Below are 22,923 nucleotides of genomic sequence, written 5' to 3'. Positions count from 1 at the left end.
CCTGTCCGAGATTAGTGGGTGAGCCACAATAGCAAGGTTCTCATGCCATGATTCCGGCACCGCCCACTCAGCCAGCTAGAGGTAGGGGTCATGGAGCCATAGGTAGGGGTCAGCCCACTAGAGGTGGAGGTCAGGCCGTTAGAGGTGGAGGCCAGGCCGCTAGAGGTGGAGGCCAGCTAGTAGGAGGTCATCCCAGGGATATGGTTCAGAGTGGTGGGGCCCAGCCTTGATATTATGCTTTCCCAACCAGGTCTGAGGCTAAGGGCTGAGGCATCCTATGTTGTCATTACAGGTACTGTTTCGGTTTGTAGTAGAGATGATTCAGTTCTATTTGATCCAGGATGTATATACTCTTATGTGTCATCTTATTTTTCTTCATATTTGGTTGTGCCTTGTGATTCTTTGAGTGCTCTCGTGTATGTGTCCACACCGGTGGGGGATTTTATTATTGTAGATTGTGTCTTGCTCATGTGTGGTTATTATTAGGGGTCTTGAGACCAGCGTAGATCTCCTGCTTCTCGATATGGTTGATTTCAATGTCTTTTTGGGGATGGATTGGTTGTTACCTTATCATGCTATATTAGATTGTCACGCCAAGACCGTGACCTTAGCATTGTCAGGGTTACCTCGGTTAGAGTGGAGAGGGACTCCTGGTCATTCTACTAGCAGGGTTGTTTCTTATATGAAGGCTCGGCGTATGGTCGAGAAGGGATGTTGGGCTTACTTGGATTATGTTCGTAATTCTAGTGCAGAGGTTCCTTTCATGGATTTTGGACCAGTCGTTCGAGAGTTTCTAGAGGTGTTACCTATAGACCTGCCGGGGATGCCACCCGACATGGATATTGACTTTTGCATTGATTTGGCTCCGGGCACTCAGCCCATTTCTATTCTGTCGTACCGCATGGCTCCGCTAGAGTTGAAAGAATTAAAGGAGCAGTTGCAAGATCTGCTTGATAAGGGCTTTATTAGACCTAGTGTCTCACCCTGGGGTGCGGCGGTGTTGTTTGTAAAGAAGAAGGATGGATCGATAAGGATGTACATAGACTATCGGCAGTTGAACAAAGTCACCATCAAGAACAGGTATCCATTGCGAGGATTGATGACTTATTTGATCAGCTTCAGGGTGTCAAGGTGTTTTCAAAGATTGAATAGTACGCTCTGATTGTTCATCCGTCTGAGGATGAAATGTTGTACTCAACTTGACCCACGTACCCAACTCACGCTATACTGCCCTCCAAAAATGCAAGGTAAACTGCGTACCTCGATCAGAAATGATAGACACTGGCATACCATGAAGATGAACGATCTCACGGATATAAATCTCTGTCAACTGCCCCGAAGAATAGCGAACTGCCACAGGAATGAAATGCGCTGACGTGGTCAGCCTATCCATAATAACCCAAATTGCATCAAACTTCCTCTAAGTCCGTGGGAGTTCAACAATGAAGTCCATAGTGATATGCTCCCACTTCCACTCAGGAATCTCAATCTTCTGAAGCAAACCACCAGGTCTTTGATGCTTGTAATTCAAACACCGAGCTACATATACAACGATATCCTTGTTCATCATCCTCACCAATAATGTTGCCGCAAGTCTTGATACATCTTAGCGGCGCCAAATGAATAGAATACCGGGAACTGTGGGCCTCCTCTAAAAGCAACTCACGAATTCCATCCACATTAGGCACACAAACATGATCCTGCATCCTTAAAACTTCATCGTCTCAAACTGTAACCTGCTTGCCATCACCGTGCCGCACTATGTCCCTAAGGACAAGCAAATGAGGGTCGTCATACTGCCACTCCCTGATACGCTCAAACAAAGAAGACCGAGCAACTGTACAAGCTAGAACACAGCTGGGCTCAGAAACATCCAACCTTACAAACTGATTGGCCAAAGCTTGAACATCTAAAGCAAGAGGTCTCTCCCCAACCGGAATATATGCAAGGCTACCCATACTAGCTGACTTCTTACTCAAAACATCGGCCACCACATTGGCCCTCCCCGGATGATACAAGATGGTGATATCATAGTCTTTAAATAGTTCCAACCACCTTCTCTGCCTCAAATTGAGCTCCTTCTACTTGAACAAGTACTGCAAACTCTTATGATCCATGAACACATTACACGACACGCCATATAAATATCTTAAGCGCGTGAACAATGGCTGCTAGCTCCAAGTCATGAACTCGATAATTCTTCTCATGAATCTTCAACTGTCACGAAGCATATGAAATAACCTTGCCACCCTGCATCAATACCTCACCAAGACCAACACGAGATACGTCACAATATACTATATAGGGCCCCGAACCTATGGGCAACACCAACACCGGTGTCGTAGTCAAAGCTGTCTTGAGCTTTTGAAAGCTCACCTCACACTCGTCTGACCATCTGAACGGGGTACCCTTCTGGGTCAACCTGGTCATCGAGGCTGCTATAGATGAAAACCCCTCCACAAACCGATGGTAATAACTCGCCAAACCCAAGAAACTTCGGATATCTGTAGCTGATATGGGTCTAGGTTAGTCCTTGACAGCCTCAATCTTCTTAGAATCTACTTGTATACCATTTGGTGATACAACGTGACCCAAGAAAGTAACTGAACTCAACCAAAACTCGCATTTTGAAAACTTAGCATATAACTAGCTATCTCTCAGAGTTTGAAGAACGACCCAAAAATGTTGCTTATGCTCCTCTCGACTGCAGGAGTATATCAAGATATCATCAATAAAAATAATTATGAAGGAATCCAGATAGGGCTTGAACACCCAGTTCATCAAATCCATAAATGTTGCTGGGCATTTGTCAACCCAAATGACATCACCAGAAACTCATAATGCCCATATCGAGTTCGGAAGGCTGTCTTAGGGACATCGAATGCCCTAATCCTCAACTGATGGTAGCCAGACCTCAAATCGATCTTTGAAAATACTTTATCACCCTGAAGCTGATCAAATAAGTCATCAATCCTCAGTAATGGATACTTCTTCTTGATGGTGACTTTGTTCAACTGCCAATAGTCTATGCACATCCTCATCGACCGATCCTTCTTCTTTACAAACAACACCGGTGCACCCAAGGGCGAGACACTAGGTCTAATAAAGCCCTTATCAAGTAAATCTTGCAACTGCACCTTCAATTCTTTCAACTTTGGTGGGGTCATACGGTATGGCAGAATAGAAATGGGTTGAGTGCCTAGAGCCAAATCAATGCAAAAGTCAATATCCCTGTCGAGTGGCATCCCCGGCAGGTCTGCAGGAAATACCTACGGGAACTCCCAAACAACTGGTATAGAATCCATGGAAGGAACCTCTGCACTAGAATCACGAACATAAGCCAAACAACCCTTCTCGACCATACGCCGAGCCTTCACAAAAGAAATAACCCTACTGGTAGAATGACCATGTGTCCCTCTCCACTCCAATCAAGGCAACCCCGGCAATGCTAAGGTCACAGTCTTGGCGTGATAATCCAATATAGCATGATAAGGTAATAGCCAATCCATTCCCAAAATGACATCGAAATCAACCATATCGAGAAGTAGGAGATCTACGCTAGTCTCAAGACCCCCAATAATAACCACACACGAAAGTTAGACACGATCTACAACAATAGAATCCCCCTCCTGTGTGGACACATACACGGGAAAACTCAAAGAATCACGAGGCACAACCAAAGATGAAGCAAAATAAGAAGACACATAGGAGTATATAGACCTTGGATCAAATAGAACTGAAGCATATCTACTGCAAACCGAAACAGTAACTGTGATAACAGCATTGGATGACTCAGTCTCAGGCCTAGCTGGAAAAGCATAACATTGGGGCTGGGCCCGACCACTCTGAACCATATCCCTGGGACGGCCTCTTGCTGGCTGGCCTCCACCTCTAGCAGTCTGGCCTCTACCTCTAACAGTTTGACCTCCACCTCTAGCGGGCTGACCTCTACCTCTGGCTCCCTGACCCCTACCTCTAGCTAACTGAGCGGGCGGTGCTAGGATTATGGCACGAGAACCTTGCTGCTGTGACTGAACACCCACTAATCTCTGACAGGTCCTCCGGATATGCCCATACTCACCACACTTGAAACATTCATCCTGATACTGCAGCTGAGGAAACTGAGACTGACCCTAACGATTAGACTGACCGTGATAATAACTCTGAAGAGGAGGTGCTCTCATAGGAGCTGGTGGTGCACTATAAGCTAGCTGCCCTGAAGGAGGTACATAAGGACCACGACCCCTTGAATCTCCATGGGATGTCTGAAGTGCTAAATGAAATGGCCTGGGAGGATAGCCTCTACCAAAAGTACCTTGACCTCTAGATGAGGCCCCATTAAATCCACCGGAGTGACGAGGCCTCTTGTCAGACCCTTGACCACTCCCATGAGCTAAAACCATCTTAACGCGTCTGGCCACATTGGCTGCATCCTGGAAAGAAATCTCACTCCTTGTCTCCTTATCCATCTGCAATCTGATAGGCTGAGCAAGTCCCTCAATAAACCTCCTCACCCTCTCTCTCTCTTTCTCTCTCTCGGTAGGAAGTATAAGAAGAGCATGACGGGCCAAATTAACAAATCTAGTCTCGTACTGAGTGACAGTAATAGAACCCTACTGGAGGTGCTCGAACTGCCTCCGATAGTCCTCTCTCTGAGTGATAGGAAGATACTTCTCCAGAAATAGTTGAGAGAACTGGTCCCAAGTAAGAGCTGGCGACCCAGCTGGTCTGTCCAAACAAAAATCCCTCCACCATTTCTTGGCGGAACCTGACATACGAAAAGTAGCAAAGTCGACTCCATTGGTCTCCACTATCCCCATGTTCCGTAATACCTCGTGACAACTCTCCAGATAGTCCTGGGGATCCTATAAAGAAGTACCACCATAGGTAGTGGTGAAAATCTTGGTAAACCTATCCAACCTCCACAAAGCCTCAGAAGACATAGCTGATCCATCGCCAGTCTGTGCTGCAACACCCGGCGGAACTACCCCAATGGGCTAAGCTGCTGGAGTCTGGAATTGGGGAGCCATCTGCTTCGGAGTGTGAGTAGCATGAGTATATGCTCCTCCCCCATCCCGAGAGACGGCTGGTGCTACAGGGAATATGCTGGCCTGAGTAACACTCTCCATAAGGCCCACTAGACGGACCAAAGCATCCTGAAGTGCCGGGGTAGTGATGAACCCCTCTGGAACATGAGTTGGCCCTGTTGGAACTGTTTGGGCCGGAGCCTCCTCATCAAACTCTACCTGAGGCTCCGCCGTTAGTGCTGCTACTCAAGCTCTAGGCTGAGCCCTTCCCCTGCCTTGGCCTCTAGCATGGACTCGGCTTCGTCCTCTGCCTCTCGTAGTAGCTGCCACTAGGGGCTCAGACTGCTGATCAACTGATGAAGCGGTACGTGTTCTCGCCATCAACGAAGGAACAAGAGTAGAGAGTTCAATTAGCATTGAGAAACCAAATCACATGACAAAGAAGAATAGAAGTGAAATTATTCCTAACTCTGTAGCCTCTGGGGGATAAGCATAAACGTCTCCATACTAATCCCTCAGACTCTACAAAGCTTGTTCATGAATTGTGAGACCTAAGCAACCTAGTGTTCTGATACCAACTTGTAACGACCCGAAATTTCCACTATCGGGACCGTGATGGCGCCTAACATCGCACTCACTAGGCAAGCCAACGTTAGAGTTTTATGCACCTTTTTTCCTTTACAGTTCATAGATTAACATTAACAAAGTTAAATCAAGTTGAAATAAATGCGGAAGTACGTAATTAAACTGTTATCTATATACTACTAACAATCCCATAATTGTCACCACCCAAAAACTAGTGTCACAATCCACGAACCTGCTATGAATAACAACAAACATTAGTCTGAAAGAAATTACATCTATTTCAAAAGAAAAGAAAATAGGAATGTAGAAACATAAGAGGGGACACTAGGGCCTGCAGACGCCAGCAAGACTACATTGGGTTTCCTAGATGAAATGTCTGCTACTGACCTCTCGATCAGCCACTACCAGCTCCAAAATCTACACAGAAAGTGCAGAGTGCAGTATTAGTACAACTGACTCCATATACTGATAAGTGCCGAGCCTAACCTCGACGAGGTAGTGACAAGGCTATGGTGGGGTAATTACAATATAACATGCATATAGTAAATAATAAAGCGAAAAAGAAGTATGGTACAAAATGAAACAGTGACTTGCAACAAAAATGAATATGGAACTTCAAATATCTTATCAATACCAGCTATAACAAATCCTTGAGTGAGATATAACACTACAAATAACTTCACAGCAGAGAAGGATACATAAAAAAAAATAACCTGATGCAGAGCGCATCCCGATCCCACCATTTAATCAGTAACAATATGAACATTCACCCTTATTACTCCTCAATATATCATCCTTATTCCTCCTATTGCGGCGCACAACCCAATCCCACAAGGCAATCACATTTCACCCTTATTCCTTTTCAATATATCACCCTTATTCCTCATGTTGCGGCGCGCAATCCGATCCCACGAGAGTATCACATTTCACCCTTATTCTTCCTCAATATATCACCATTAGTTCTCCTGTTGCGGCGTACAACCTGATCTCACCATATCAGTACCAATCACACAATAAGAACAGAAATTTCACAATTCGGCTCAAAACCCTCCATAATATTTAAGCCTCAAACCAAATCAAATAGAAGGCCATACAATTATGAAACTTCACTCAATCTACTACACAACGAGACCAACCCAAATATACCATGAAATACTGTTAAACCAACTTAAACTAATAATGTAACACAATGAAACTACAGAATAGTTAATACCTTCAATAAAGAAAACAACATCTAACAAGAAGCAATTAAATATGGAAGCACCAATAAGCATGTAACAGTTAAGACAGGAAGACAATATATTAGGAACGAGAAGGGAATAGTCAAAATAGATAAAGTGGTGGCGTATAGGTACTCCTCACCTCACCTATACGCCATACACATGTATTTTCATATAGCAATTAAGTCGGGGATCCCTAATCTTTCGAGTCAAAGTTAGACCAAACACTTACCTCAATCCAATAGTCAACTCAAAGCTCAATTACTGTTTTTACTCTAGATTCTACCTCCAATACACTCGTATCTAGTCATAATTAACTTAATAACATTAATTATTACTAAAGAAATCAATTCCAATGCATAATTATAAGTTTCCCAACATTTCTCCTCAAAAGTCAAAAAGCGACCCCGGGCCTGCTTGGCCAAAACTTGAGGTTCAGACCAAAATTCATTCACCCATTCATCCACGAGCCCAAATATATAATTAGTTCCGGAATCCGACCTCAAATCGAGGTCTAAATTCCAATTGTACAAAAATCCCTAATTCTACCCAAACCCCCAATTTCCACCATGAAAATCCTAGATTTTAGGTTGAGAATTCATGAATGTAATGGGTAATTGGAAAAAAGTAGTTTAGAATCATTTACCAACATTTTGGGGAAGAAATTGTCTCTTAAAAATCGCCTCTAAGTCTTCTAGTTTTTGAAAATATGAAAGAATGGCTTAATCCCGTATTGAGTTCTGTTTTTAAAAGACTGGCCAGGCCTTCTTTGCGTTCGCGAAGAGCTGCCTTTCTCAGGCTTACGCGATCGCGAGTTCTTCCACGCGTTCGCAAAGGCTATGCCCCCTGTCCTTCTCATTCGCGGTCCATTGTACGCGTTCACGTAGAAGAAATGGCTGCCCTTCCCCCAAGTCCCTAACACTTTGCTTTCGTGTTGAGCTGGTCGCGTTCGCGAAGGGTAAATCCCCCAACGCTCCATGTTCGCGGCCCAGTCTCCGTGTTCACTTAGAGGAAATTCCTCTTCAGACTAATTCACTCTTCCGGTGGCGAGAGTATCTTCAGGAACGCGAAGAAGAACATACCAGATGACAGCTGAAGCCAAAAACCTGATTTTTCTAAGTTCAAAACATCCCATAGTCTATCCAAAACTCACCCGAGCCCTCGGGGCTCCAAACCAAACATGCACACAAGTCTAAAAACATCATACGGACCTGTGCGTGTGATCAAATCACCAAAATAACATCTAGAACTATGAATTTAGCACCAAATTACATGAAATTTTCAAGAAAGTTTCAAAACATCTATTTTCTCAACTAAAAGTCTAAATCACGTAAAATCAGTCCCGTTTCTCACCAAATTCACAAATAGGATATAGATGTTATATTAAACCCGTACCGGGTTCCAGAACCAAAATACGGGCCCGATCCTAACGAGTTCAAACATTAATCAAATTCTTTAAATCATTCGGTTTTCAGTCTTACAATTTTCATCAAAAATTTATTTTTCGGACTTGGGACCTCCAAATTCGATTCTGAACATACGTCCAGGTCTCATATTTTACTATGGACTTACCGGGACCGTCAAAATACGGGTCCGAAACTGTTTTCTTAAAATGTTGACCGAAGTCAACTAAAATCAAATTTTAGGCCAAAAATTATTATTTCATAAATTTTCCACATAAAAGCTTTCAGGAAATGTGCTCGGATTGCGCACGCAAATCAAGGCAAGATAAATTTGAGGTTTTAAGGCCTCAAAATACGTAATCGAGTTTTAAAATATAAGATAGACTCTTTGGGTCATCACATCCCTATTGTTTATTTATTTCGAAATATGAACTAAGTTGATGAGTTTTCCTCAATTCTTAAATGATTAAATGATGTGCAAGTCAGCAACAAAGGATTTTTCAAAATCCCAAAACTTCCTTTAAGTTAAATTGTCAAGATATGACTTTAAGTTTTTTCTTGTTCCTTAAATGACTTATGTTTCAAATTCTTAAATGATTAAATGGCGAGTTTTTCGCGTTGCACTACGAAGAGCTCAACTTAGAGATGTGCTAGCTTTGGGGCTTAATGTTACCAGGTATTTATTCTTGTACTCTTAATAAACTGGTTAGTTGCATGATCCTATTAAGCAATCATCAGATATCATGAAAATATTATCTTGCACAGAAGGAGAATGCTAGTAAGTAAACTTCACATCCATATGTACCATTAGGTTTATATACTAAGGGCTTGTTTAGTTAGTACAGTGTGGTAATTAACTCTTGGCTTTCGAAGGAGAAATGCTATAATGATAAATCTGCTATATCTACATATAGGGTGCTATCTACTTTGCTAATTATTTTTGTCCCTGCGGAAATTATGCAATCGGTCGAACATCTTTAGAATTTACTAAGTTGAAATGTACTGATGGCTATGTTGGTTGATTAGGTGAAGAATAAGGTATCACACATGTACTGGCCTGTGTGTGTGATATGGAGTTGCAGTGAGAAAGTCCAGAGTATGGCAACTTATGGTAAGGTCCTTGTAAATTTGATGGCCATATGGCATCTTTCTTTCTTAAAATTATGTGCTTTTACTAAGGGAATTTGTTTGTTGGTGGCAAATAACTTGGGGAATACTTCAATTAGTAATCTTATAAAGATACTCGTGACAATTGTTGCACTATATAAATTCATTTTATTATATCATTGTTCCAAATAGATTATGCGATCTTCTTTTGACTTTCAATCACTTGCTAATTTATTTCTAGTTTATGAATACATAGGTTGATTACCTCAGACAACCTTGTTGTCTCAATTCAATAGTGTCAAATGGGTGAAAGCACAAGGAAATTGGAGCTGAAGGGATGTAGCAGAAAAAGTGGAAGAAAGAGTTGAAGTTGTGGGTTCCATATTGAATAAAAGAAAAAGGAAAAAAAAAGGAAGAAGAGAAAATAGGATTGGAGGAAAAGAAGGCCATGGTAGGCGCTGGTAACACAAAACCATAATAAATTGGTTTTGGTTTTTAGTTGTTACCAATCTTGCAACTTGCAAGAACCAAATCTGATTGGTTCACTTGGACGGCAAATTTGCCTATAAGAACTATTCGTTCCTCGTTAAAAGCACACCAAAATAAGAGAAGTAATAGAAGTTAGAGAGGGTAATCTGAGATAAATAGTGAGTGTGAGTAATATTGTAGTGAGGTATTTAAAATAAAGAGTGTTATTTCTTTTGAAGTTGTAGTAGTTTTTTGATACTACTAAGTTTTAATATTATAGTGGTAATATTGCTCCACTCGGGTATTATATTTTACCTCGTTAAAAAATTTGGTGTCGTTGTTACTCTCTTGTGTTATTGTTATTTACTGTGGATATTATTTATGGGCGGGATATTATTATTTTATCTCAACAACGTGGTATCAGAGCCATGGCGAATAATAGTCCGATATCTTTTCAGTACCCCCGTCTTACAAAAGATAATTATGAGAAATGATATCTATGCATGAAAGCCATTCTTGGCTCCCAGGATGTGTGGAAAATCGTAGACAGAGGGTATGCAAAACTCAATAATAAGGAAGCTCTACCTCAAAATAAAAATGATGTATTGGCAAAGACAAGGAAGAAGGATCAACAAGCCCTCACGCTCATCCACCAATGTTTGGATGATGCCATGTTTGAGAAGGTGGCCGGTGCTACCACCTCAAAGGAAGCTTGGGAGATTTTACAAAATTCTCTTCAAGGAGTTGACAAGGTGAGGAAAGTAAAACTTCAAACTCTAAAGGCTGATTTTGAAGTTTTACAAATGAAAGAATCTGAATGCATTTCGGATTATTGTTCAAAAGTGAAAGTTGTTGTAAATCAACTAAGAAGATATGGGGAGGACATAGAAGATGTCCGTGTAGTAGAAAATATCCTTCGCACTTTAACACCTAAAATTGATTTTGTGGTGTGTGTTATTGAGGAGTCTAAAGATTTAGACTCTATGACGGTGGAGCAATTGGAGGGTTCTTTACAGGCCCATGAAGAAAAGATTAAAAGGAGACAAGAAGTGCCAATTGAGCAACTACTTAAAATTCAGGCATCTTTCAAGGATTATGGAGGTGAAAAGAGCTATCGGGGAAATGGACGAGGACGAGGCCGTGGTGGTCATGGAAGAGGAAGAAGTAATGGTAACAATTTCAACAATGAAGTTAAAATCCACCATACATTCAGAGATCGTGGTCGTGAACAAAGAGACGGAAGAGGACGCAGCTATTATCAAGAAAATAATGGACAAAGGTATGACAAATCAAAAATTGAGTGTTATAATTGTCATAAATTTGGCCATTTCTCTTGGGAATGTCGTAGCAATGTTGAAGAAAAAGCTAACCTTATTGACGACAAGAAAGAAGAAGATGAGTCAACATTGTTGCTGGCACTCAAGGAAGAAGAGAGGGATGATTGTAGCTTGTGGTATTTGGACAATGGAGCAAGCAATCATATATGTGGATACAAAGAGAAGTTTGTGGAGATCAATAAAACTGTGAGAGGTAATGTGTCCTTTGGAGATACCTCAAAGATTCAAATCAAATGGATAGGTATGATTCTGATATCCTATAAAGATGGTAGTCACAAGTTAATTCAAGATGTTTATTATGTGCCAAAATTAAAAAGTAATATTTTGAGTTTGGGCCAACTTCTTGAAAAGGATATGACATCCACATAAAAAATATGCATCTTTGGCTTAGAGATTCAAGTGGAACTCTAATTGCTAAAGTGTACGTGGCAAAGAATAGATTATTTTCTCTGAATCTTAAGACAATTGATGCAAAGTGTTTAAAGGCTAATGTGCAAGATGAATCGTGGTGTTGACACATGCTATTTGGGCACTTGAATTTTGAAGCGCTCAAATCAATGGGAGAAAATAACATGGTACATGGGATACCATCAATCAACCATCTAAATCAATTGTGTGAAGTTTGTCTTCTTGGAAGACATGCAAGGAGGATTTTTCTAAAGGAGGCCATATCAAGGTCAACCAAGCCGCTCTAGCTTGTTCATACTGATGTGTGTGGACCAATCAATCCACCTTCCTTTGGTAAAAGTAAATACTTTCTCCTTTTTATTGATGACTTTAGTAGAAAGACTTGGGTTTATTTCTTGAACCAAAAATCTGAAGCTTTTGCTACTTTTAAAAAATTTAAAGTACTTGTGGAGAAAGAAAGTGGCTATGAAATTAAAGCTCTAAGATCCAATAAAGGGGGCGAATTCACTTCAAACGAATTTAATGACTTCTGTCAATCTTATGGAATTTGTTGCCCTCTAACGGTACCTTATTCACCCCAACAAAATGGAGTTGTAGAGAGAAAGAACCGAACCATTCTTAATATGGTTAGATGCATGTTGAAAGTTAAAAGTATGTCCAAGGAATTTTGGGCTGAAGCTGTTTCTTGTGCAGTTTATTTGAACAACAGGTCTCCAACAAGAATGTTAGAGATCAAACCCCTCAAGAAGCTTGGAGTGGAAGAAAGCCAAGTGTCAAGCACTTGAGAATCTTTGGGAGCACAGACTATGCTCACGTGCCACATCAAGGGAGAGTGAAGCTTGACGATCGAAGTGTTAAGCATGTGTTTGTTGGCTATGATGCGAGTTCAAAATACTATAAGTTATACAATCCAAGCAGTGTCAAGGTGGTGGTAAGTCGCGATGTTGAATTTGATGAAGAATTGGCATGGGATTGGGAAGCTCAGGAAGAAACTTCATATGATTTTCTTCTGTACTTTGGTGATGAAGAAGAACCAGAGACCGTTGAACCTGTGCAGGATACAACTCCACCTCCTTCTCCAACCAATGTTGCATCTCCCTCTTCTCAAGAAAGTTCAAATGAACAGCCGGAAAGGACAAGGATTATTCAAGAGCTCTATGATAGCACAGAAGAAGTTACTAATTTTGATTTTTTGTATTGTCTCTTTGCTGACACTGAACCAATGAACTTTGATGAAGCTGTTACAGACAAAAGGTGGAGACAGTCCATAGAGGAGGAGAACGAGACAACAGAGACGAATAACACTTGGGAGTTAACAACTCTTCCCAAGAGTGATCGAGAAATTGAAGTAGAATCGATTTACAAGACAAAGAAGAATGCTGATGGAGAAGTGGAGAGATACAAAACACGACTTGTGGCTAAAGGCTACAAGCAAAGGCAGTGTGGTGCCAAGAATAAAGTAGAGCTCAAATATGTGAAATCTCATGATTAAGTTACAGATATTTTTACAAAGCCACTGAAGTTTGAAGATTTTCAGAGATTGAGATCGAGACTTGGAATGAAGAAGAAAAATTAAAATTAAGGGAGAGATTTATGGGGTCCATATTAAATAAAAGAAAAAGAAAAAAAAAGAAGAGAAAATAGGATTGGAGGAAAAGAAGGCCATGGTAGGCGCTGCAGCAAAACAAAACCATAACAAATTGGTTTTGGTTTTTAGTTGTTACCAATCTTGCAACTTGCAAGAACCAAATCTAATTGGTTCACTTAGACGGCAAATTTGCTACTATTCGTTCCTCGTTGAAAGCACACCAAAATAAGAGAGAAGCAATAGAAGTTGGAGAGAGTAATCCACGTATTGTAGTTTGTGAGATAAACAGTAAGTGTGAGTAATATTATAGTGAGTGTGAGTAATATTATAGTGAGGTATTTAAAATAAAGCGTATTATTTCTTTTGAAGTTGTAGTAGTCTTTTGATACTATAAAGTTATAATATTATAGTGGTAATATTGCTCCGCTCGAATATTGTATTTTACCCCGTTAAAAAATTTGGTGTCGTTGTTACTCTCTTGTATTATTGTTATTTACCGTGGATATTATTCCTGGGCGGGCTATTATTATTTTATCCCAAGAGAAGTGAAGAAATCTGTTGCAGAATTTGTTACAATTTGCTTGAATCCAGCCTAATAGTTTCTTTCTACATTGTTTAATTGTAAGGATGTGTTGCTATTCACAAATACATTCTTGTAATTAGCTACAGAGATTTTTTGTTTATTCATTTTAATACAGTTCAAATTATATATATTTATTGACATTTATAGGTATTTATTTTAGAAATTTGATGTTTATACTTTCATGTATAGCAGCGTATAATATTAGTTTTATATTTATATTATAATTGTCCTGTTACATCTCATATTTTCGTATGTTAAAAGTTTCGTCTTCAGTTAATTGACATAGACTCGGGGATGAGATCATCTTGACGTTAACATATTTACGCTATTTATAACAAGCGATAAATAAGTGTCATGAAGGATAAAGGGTACACGAATTAAAGAAAACGAGTTTCGTTGAATTTGGCCAATTTGGAATAAAATACGGGTCGAGCGATAATACCCGATAATTATGAACTAGTACCATGCAAGGTACCATATGACTACGGTAGTATAATATATAAAGTATATAAAAAATAAGTAAAATTTTAAGTAATTTGTGGTAATTTTTAAAATTATGCGGGTAATTACTTAATTATCGGGTAACAAAATATTACCCAGTTAACTAATAAGTGGATAAAAAATTAACAAAATCTCACTCCAAAAACGTGGCACAAATGCCACAAGGCTAAGAAGACTTATAAGTCATCTATGCCATTTGGCTACATAATAGTAAAATTAAAAATCTAACTAACATAAGACTTGAATCTAAGTCTTATCTATTATTCATTCTTAGGTTCAAATACATTAAGAAGATCAGAAACAATTCCTTCTTAAAAGATTCAAGAAAAACGTTAAATACAGAAGGTAATCTTCGTTCCAAACAAAAGTTTCAAAACAGATGATTTGTTGGAATAGTAGTAACGTAAAATTTTGCGGTTCTAGTAGAGTATGGTGCAATCTTTGTCAAGAATAGTATACGGAATTGTCCCTACTCCGGGTATGTTAAGGCTACCTCTTCCTTCTTTTTGGCATGGTCCATATATACAGAAGAAATGAGCAAATACACAGTTTTTATAAACGACTCTATTCATAGAAATAATAGGGGTCTCTTTGTTCTTGATTCCCCATGTGACATATTGTTATATCTTCTGTTTATTGGTCTCAAAATAATACGCAGTTGATAAAGTTTATCTGAAAAGAATATTGAGATTTTTAACATATTTTTATGCATGCATATACATTGACCCATGACCAGACGGCGTTATATACACGTATTTATATATATATGGGATACGGAAAAAAGGTTACGACGTTATATATGCACCACCACCTGATCAGTTGGTATATGTTGATGATGTTGCCCACAGTGAGCGAGATGATATGATATGATGCCCTCAGTGACTTTATGATGTTATGTACACCTATACTCATGCATGACACGTCATTAATATGCACGTGCTTAACATTATAAATGTTTTAGATTTACGAATGGATTTCTTTATTCTATGTTTCATCTATGCCTTCTATGTACAGATTTTCATGCCTTACATACTCAGTACATTTTTCGTACTGACGCCTTATTTCATGGGGCCTGCGTTTCATGCCCGTAGGCGTAGGTAGGCAAGCTGACGGTCCCCCTTCTTAGGATCCCTGATCAGCGAGAGTTGGCGTGCTCCACTTGATCCGGAGCTGCTTTTGATTTTGGTACAATATGTTTGTATATATATATATATGGGTATGACGTGGCTCAATCCCGTCTTTGTACAGTTATATTTCTATTAGAGGTCTGTAGACAGTATATCTAGTTGGATTGTATGTTGCCTTGTCGGCTTTTAGTTTTGGATGTATAATTGTCTGTAGCAGCCTTGCCGACTCTCCCACTGTATTCTGCATGTATACGTACATATGCCTTGTTGGCAGGTTTCCTTCATGTATGTTATTTTCGTAATTCAGCAGATGATATTCAGATTCATCTTTTAGACGCATGCTTAGAGGTGTTTGACAGGTAGGACTCGGACACCCGTCGCGGCCCATCGGTTTGGGTCTTGACATGTCCTCTCAAATGTCAATGAGTAATTTTGAATTTAGCAATATGTATTGTAAGTGTTGCTAATAACTCAAGAATTTCTCGACACTTCTAAATATAAGTTAGAAACCAGTATTAACTTGCCAACATTATGGGAAATGTCACAAATTTTAAAGTGACATTTTCACAAAAGTCGATAAATAAATGTCATAAATCTTTTCCCAACATTAAAATAAATGTCAAAAAATTTCCAACATTGAAATTTATGATATTTGGATTAAGTGTCAAATAAATGTCGGAAAGTGATTTTGTGACATTTATGTAACTTATTACGATATTTATAAAATGTCGTCGTAGATCATATTTTCTGTAGTGTCGTAAAGTTTCGGCAAGCCTACACCCCGACAGACCTTGAAGTAGGGGGCATTTGTAGACATCGAAATTTTAAGGGATCAAGCCAAATCCGAAATTAAAGATACTACATGACTTTTGAAATCCTAGGACTCTATTAGGATTTCTTGGAGATTACTCTACCCTAAACCCTAACTCATACCTATATAAAGTGATACATATTCCCTTGAAGAGGTGTCTCAAAATCCCATAAACTCTTGGGATATTCACAAAGAGATCTAAATATGACATATTGTTATATCTTCTGTTTATTGGTCTCAAAATAATACGCAGTTGATAAAGTTTATCTGAAAAGAATATTGAGATTTTTAACATATTTTTATGCATGCATATACATTGACCCATGACCAGACGGCGTTATATACACGTATTTATATATATATGGGATACGGAAAAAAGGTTACGACGTTATATATGCACCACCACCTGATCAGTTGGTATATGTTGATGATGTTGCCCACAGTGGGCGAGATGATATGATATGATGCCCTCAGTGACTTTATGATGTTATGTACACCTATACCCATGCATGACACGACATTAATATGCACGTGCTTAACATTATAAATGTTTTAGATTTACGAATGGATTTCTTTATTCTATGTTTCATCTATGCCTTCTATGTACAGATTTTCATGCCTTACATACTCAGTACATTTTTCGTACTGACGCCTTATTTCATGGGGCCTGCGTTTCATGCCCGTAGGCGTAGGTAGGCAAGCTGACGGTCCCCCTTCTTAGGATCCCTGATCAGCGAGAGTTGGCGTGCTCCACTTGATCCGGAGTTGCTTTTGATTTTGGTACGATATGTTTGTATATATATATGGGTATGACGTGGCTCAATCCCGTCTTTGTACAGTTATATTTCTATTAGAGGTCTGTAGACAGTATATCTAGTTGGATTGTATGTTGTCTTGTTGGCTTTTAGTTTTGGATGTATAGTTGTCTGTAGCAGCCTTGCCGACTCTCCCACTGTATTCTGCATGTATACGTACATATGCCTTGTTGGCAGGTTTCCTTCATGTATGTTATTTTCGTAATTCAGCAGATGTTATTCAGGTTCATCTTTTAGACGCATGCTTAGAGGTGTTTGACAGGTAGGACTCGGACACCCGTCGCGGCCCATCGGTTTGGGTCTTGACATGTTCTCTCAAATGTCAATGAGTAATTTTGAATTTAGCAATATGTATTGTAAGTGTTGCTAATAACTCGAGAATTTCTCGACACTTCTAAATATAAGTTAGAAACCAGTATTAACTTGCCAACATTATGGGAAATGTCACAAATTTTAAAGTGACATTTTCATAAAAGTCGATAAATAAATGTCATAAATCTTTTCCCAACATTAAAATAAATGTCAAAAAATTTCCTACATTGAAATTTATGATATTTGGATTAAGTGTCAAATAAATGTTGGAAAGTGATTTTGTGACATTTATGTAACTTATTACGATATTTATAAAATGTCGTCGTAGATCATATTTTCTGTAGTGTCGTAAAGTTTCGGCAAGCCTACACCCCGACAGACCTTGAAGTAGGGGGCATTTATAGACATCGAAATTTTAAGGGATCAAGCCAAATCCGAAATTAAAGATACTACATGACTTTTGAAATCCTAGGACTCTATTAGGATTTCTTGGAGATTACTCTACCCTAAACCCTAACTCATACCTATATAAAGTGATACATATTCCCTTGAAGAGGTGTCTCAAAATCCCATAAACTCTTGGGATATTCACAAAGAGATCTAAATATGACCGGATACTTCTTGACAATCAAATAGTTTAAGAAGCTGGAGATCAAATATATCCCCAGGATGTTTGTGTCATCCTACATTTGAGAAATACGCGGCTTCAGCCTTCGAATCACGAACATAATCAGGAGAGAAGAATCAAAGGAGAAATAAAATTGTACTCACAATTAATTAGTAAAATTATTTTTCTCGTATTTTGTGATTGTAGTTTATTTTTCGTATGTTGAAAATTAGTTGCAAGTAGCGTCATCAGTAGATAACTAAGAGACTACAATGTCTTTAGGAGAATGGGAAAAGAAAGGAAAGAAATTTATCCACCGAGTTTCAAATTGAACATCATCCTTGGCTTTTCGGGGATTTCTCCATTATCAAAATAAAAAATAAAAAAATTAAAATACTTGCTTCCCTGAAACAATATTTCTAGTTATGCCTATTTGTAAGAGGAAATTTTTTAATTATATAATCTATATTTCGGTGCTTGTATCAAATTGCATCCATTTATATGGTTAAGCAATTTGAAATGATTTTATATATATATATATATATATATATATATATATATATATATATACACGTGATTAAAATGTATGTAAATGATAACTTCCATGTAACCTTCATCGATTTGATATAAACATTAAAACATGTCCTAATCTTCCCGACAACTTGAATATCACCAAAAATAGGAAAATAAGAAAAAATCGAATATAAAGCAACGATAAACTAAAACAGGAATATTAAAACATGTCCTAATCTTCCACGACAGTTCGAATATTACCAAAAATTGAATTAACAAGAAAGAGAATATAAATAAAAACATGTCATACTCTTCAGCGACAACTAGAAAATTACCAAAAATTAAAAGTAGTAAACAAGAGAATAAAAATAAAATAAAAATAATGGTAATTCAAATGGGATACTTATTCATCCATATGCAAATTAGGGATATTATTAAGAGAGTATCAAATACTAATAATCTTAGAACAAAGCCTGGGCCTGGAAATTGACTTGACCATTACAATATTGTAGAGGTAAATTTTGAAAATCTTTTGAAAAATAGAAAGTACAGTTACCACTATGATTAAGTATCTAAATTTACTTGCCTCATAACATGTGAACACTAAAAAAATGAACTGGATTCATATCTATGAACTACCAAAATTGAAAAACCAAAGGCTTCAATATGTTGGTAAAACTCTATAAATACTAGGCTCCTGCATTACAAAGTTCATATCACATACTCTAAGAAACACTTACTAGTTATATCATTATATATCCTTGAGAATGAGTACTAGGCTGATTAAGGGTCGCAAAAAAGTTCGTCTCGCGAAGATAGACAATGAGACTAATCGACAAGTAACCTTCTCAAAACGCCGAAATAGCGTCTTCAAGAAAGCAAATGAACTTGCAGTTATGACTGGTGCTGAAGTTGGCATCATCGTGTTTTCACCAGGTAATTAACAAGCCTTATATTTTCTTGGTCATCTAGATATACATGATATATACCATCAACAAATATAACTAAATGTACATGCATCATCATAATTAAACATGCAAATCCAAGATTTTGAACGTGATGATTATTCTCAGGTTAACCTAATGCGATAGATATTATAATAGTAGATAAACTGATTTCTCTCCACTTACCCTATTTTATATTACTGATTTCTCTCTGGTTGCCCTATATAACAGTAGATAAACTAATTTCTCTCATCTTATCTTATTTTATATTACTGATTTTTCTCCTCTTGCCTTATAGCTAATAAGCCTTACTCTTTTGGTCATCCAAATGTAAATGAGACCATCGACAAATATGTTGGCGAAGAAAGGCGTCCATCACCATCATCACCAGGCATTGATGATAAGTATGTTCAGATGTACCGAAAAGCCAATTCTAGAGCACTTAACACACAACTCGATTATCTGCAAGATCAACTGGATTTTGCGTTAAACTTGAAAAGCAACCTCAAGGAAATGAATAAGAATTTGGATAGCCAACAAGAGTGGTTCAGAGATCCTATAGAGAAGATGAACTACACGGAGGCTTCAATGTTGAAAGAGAGATTGGAAAATCTTCTCTTGAAGGTGAAGAATTATGGTACTGAACGTGGGTATGGTTACGAAAATGGAAGGTGGAAAGATGAATAAAAGCTATTACCATTTTTTTATTAATCGTTCTTGTTGTTGGCGGTTTATGTGATGTTTTGACGATATGTATGCTTAATCAAGGGAAACCTTATGTTTTATAAATGTGATCTTTCTATCTTTTAATAGCACATCCTGATCGAATTATAAGATGAAATAATTAAATATTGATTCGGTTGAGCTTTAATATGCAAAATAATAAAAATCTTGATAAGAAAATTATTTTTTATGAAAAATGTGTGATTTTTGTATAAAAATTATCATTTTTAGAAGTGTGGTCTTTCTGTCTTTTAAGAGGACAACCCGATCTAATTATAAGATGAGATAATTAAACATTGATTCGATCGAGCTTAAATATGCAAAATAATAAAAATCATGATAAGAAATTTATTATTTTTATGAGAAAATTGCGAGTTTCAGCAATCCAATATTACACGACTATGACATATGAGATTTGAGATACAATATTTATCATGTACTCATGTTTTAATTTTAAAAACTTTTCCTCTTCTTTCTTCTTTTTTTATTACTATTCACGTCCTCCCCAAGAAGGAAAAGAACGAAATATGTAACATGATTATGATTTCAACTGATTTGTTTACATGATAAGCTACATTCAAGAAAAATGACTCAATTATTATCGGAGCCTAAGATACTAATTTGCTTGGAATTCACTGCAAGATTCATCAGTCCAATGGTACGTGATTATGAAAATCGACTTATAATCTAATGATTGTTAGTACGTTTTGCATCATCCAAGGGAGGTTTTTAATTTTTAAGGAATAATTTCCTCTTCTATATTCAATTCTCTTACTATTCACATCCTTAGCCACACACACAAAAAAAAAACGAAAAAAAAAAAGAAATAAAGAAGAGATAATATGTGATTATGATTTCAAATGAACTTTTTACCTTGATAAGTTCTATATTCAAGAGGAAGGACTTGATAACAAACGAAACCTAAAGATATTATTTTGACCTAGATTCCCTTCATGATTTAAGCGATCAATTTTTCGATGTAATCTAAAATACTACCCGCCTAAATCATTGACGTGCAAAAAATAAATTTATCAGAAAAATAAATTATTTAGTTGATCCAATTCCTAATTCATTTGATCGTTTTGCGCAGTTACTCAAATTTTATTAGTTATATCTTCAAAAAAGTATTGATAAAAAATAGTTGTAGACAAATCAAATTAACATTTTCTCAAGTACAGAGACATCGTAATAAAAGTCAAAAAATAAAATATTTAGGGAAAGAATACGTACAGTATAAAAGGACACACAAGCAATATCAAATCCTACTTTACAAAAGCAAAACAAAGTTAGAAGAAAGGAAGAAAGTTATTGTAAGAGGAACTAAAATTATTGAAAAATCAATTCCTGCCATACAACAGGCAAAACAAATTACAAGAAGAAATAAACCAAGTTCTCGGCCTCGTAGACGAACTAAAAAGATTCGTTCTCCTATAATAATTAGTACTCGAAACTTATTCACTTTATATATTAGCAAGTTATATAGTTAATGTAATCATTTTTTCCTTTTTCTTTTCTTTTCAAAATACGCGTATGTACAAAGTGTGGAACAATTGCTTACCTCTCTATACCATATATGAAACCTTATTACCCTCAATGTTTAAGGATTGTGTTAATTACATTTCAGCATACCAAATTACCATTTATATACCATAATTCAAATTAAGGATATAATTAATGCTTCATTTATATTAGGCTTAATTTAGGAGCGTATATTCTCCCATTTTCGTTTACCCGCCTCTCTCTCCTCCCACCCCCCACGTTTTACCTTCAGTTAATTCCCCCATTTTCGTATACTCGTCTCTCACCCACGTTTACCATCAGTTACCCACGATTCTACTTTTTTCTTTTCCAGTTAATTTCACAAAATCCTATTTTGAAGTTGCATCTGTTTTTTCAAGTCCCAAATCATGAAAAAAATCAGATCTGTGAAAAAACCCAAGGTCTCTCCTTCTTCATCAAAACCGAAAAAGAAGAAACCCTCCAAAAAAAGTACCAAAATTGGTTCACAAAAAGATTTTGGTAAAGGTAAACACTAATTATTTTTCTTTACAGTTTTTAGTGTGCTTTTGGTTGTAAAAATCTGTTGTTCAAGTGTTTTTTGGTAAAATGTGGAATTGTCCAAATTTTGTAGATTGTTTGTCTCAATTTTGTAGGTTAATTGTAATTGTGATTTTTAGACAGTGCATAAATGTAGTCATTTTGTAGTTGTTTTGTAGTCTGCTGGATAAATTGTAGATAAGGTATATTTTTCACTTTTGTATGCTGCTACATTTACCTTCATACTAACTACAATTAATCTATATTTTGTGAGTTACTTGAACTAACTGTTATATTTTTGTAGTTATAGAGCTGTGGTTACCCTTTTCTTCCTTATTGTTTTGAGATAATGTTTACATGTGTAGATGTCCTGTATTGTTTTGTAGTTATATGTAGATTACTGCTTCTTTTTTATGCTAACTACTAATGTTCAATAATTTTTTATTTTCTGCAGAATGGCCATTAGAATTGTAGTGAATGAGAGAATTACGCAGCAATTGTAGTGAATGAGAGAATTACGCAGCAATGAGATCTCTTTCCGTTTCAAAATTCGAATTTAATGTGGAAAGAATCAAACGCAGATTTCGTGCCTTCTTTTTAGCGCGTTTTAAATGGCAGAATCTGCCTAATTATGGATTGGTATATAAATTGTAGTAAAAGTATGGACTGGACGGGTAATTAACAAATTATGAACATTTTTAGTAATAATGTTTCATATATGGTATAGATATGAAAAAATCCCTATCGAAATTCAGAGAATAATGACTTGGTAGGCCTTTACCACAAACATAGTAAGGTATTTACATT

The 22,923-nt window shown here is 37.4% G+C and overlaps 2 protein-coding genes across 2 annotated transcripts; both read left to right on the top strand.

Moving 5' to 3' along the window:
- Positions 1-10,313: 10,313 nt before the first annotated feature.
- LOC138877055 (uncharacterized) lies at positions 10,314-13,047 on the top strand. Its single transcript, XM_070156510.1, has 3 exons — positions 10,314-11,340; positions 11,997-12,118; positions 12,265-13,047. The coding sequence occupies exons 1-3, from the start codon at positions 10,314-10,316 to the stop codon at positions 13,045-13,047; spliced, it is 1,932 nt and encodes a 643-aa protein (XP_070012611.1).
- Positions 13,048-19,179: 6,132 nt separating this feature from the next.
- Positions 19,180-20,043, top strand: LOC104239315 (agamous-like MADS-box protein AGL62). Its single transcript, XM_009793924.2, has 2 exons — positions 19,180-19,348; positions 19,655-20,043. Exons 1-2 carry the CDS (start codon positions 19,180-19,182, stop codon positions 20,041-20,043), a joined length of 558 nt encoding a protein of 185 aa, XP_009792226.1.
- The last annotated feature ends 2,880 nt before the right edge of the window (positions 20,044-22,923 follow it).

The sequence above is a fragment of the Nicotiana sylvestris genome, chromosome 1, assembly GCF_000393655.2.
Source record: "Nicotiana sylvestris chromosome 1, ASM39365v2, whole genome shotgun sequence".
Lineage (NCBI taxonomy): Eukaryota > Viridiplantae > Streptophyta > Magnoliopsida > Solanales > Solanaceae > Nicotiana > Nicotiana sylvestris.
The sequence above is the reverse complement of the archived record's forward strand: the minus strand, read 5'-3'. Positions and strand labels throughout refer to the sequence as shown.

Excerpts from the sequence above, each read along its gene's own strand:
- LOC138877055 (XM_070156510.1), top strand. The coding sequence starts at position 10,314 with ATGAAAGCCATTCTTGGCTCCCAGGATGTGTGGAAAATCGTAGACAGA. Across the intron at positions 11,341-11,996 it reads GATCAATAAAACTGTGAGAG|TACTTGTGGAGAAAGAAAGT; the intron begins GTAATGTGTCCT and ends AAAAATTTAAAG. Across the intron at positions 12,119-12,264 it reads GAATTTGTTGCCCTCTAACG|GTCTCCAACAAGAATGTTAG; the intron begins GTACCTTATTCA and ends TTTGAACAACAG.
- LOC104239315 (XM_009793924.2), top strand. The coding sequence starts at position 19,180 with ATGAGTACTAGGCTGATTAAGGGTCGCAAAAAAGTTCGTCTCGCGAAG. Across the intron at positions 19,349-19,654 it reads CATCATCGTGTTTTCACCAG|CTAATAAGCCTTACTCTTTT; the intron begins GTAATTAACAAG and ends CTTGCCTTATAG.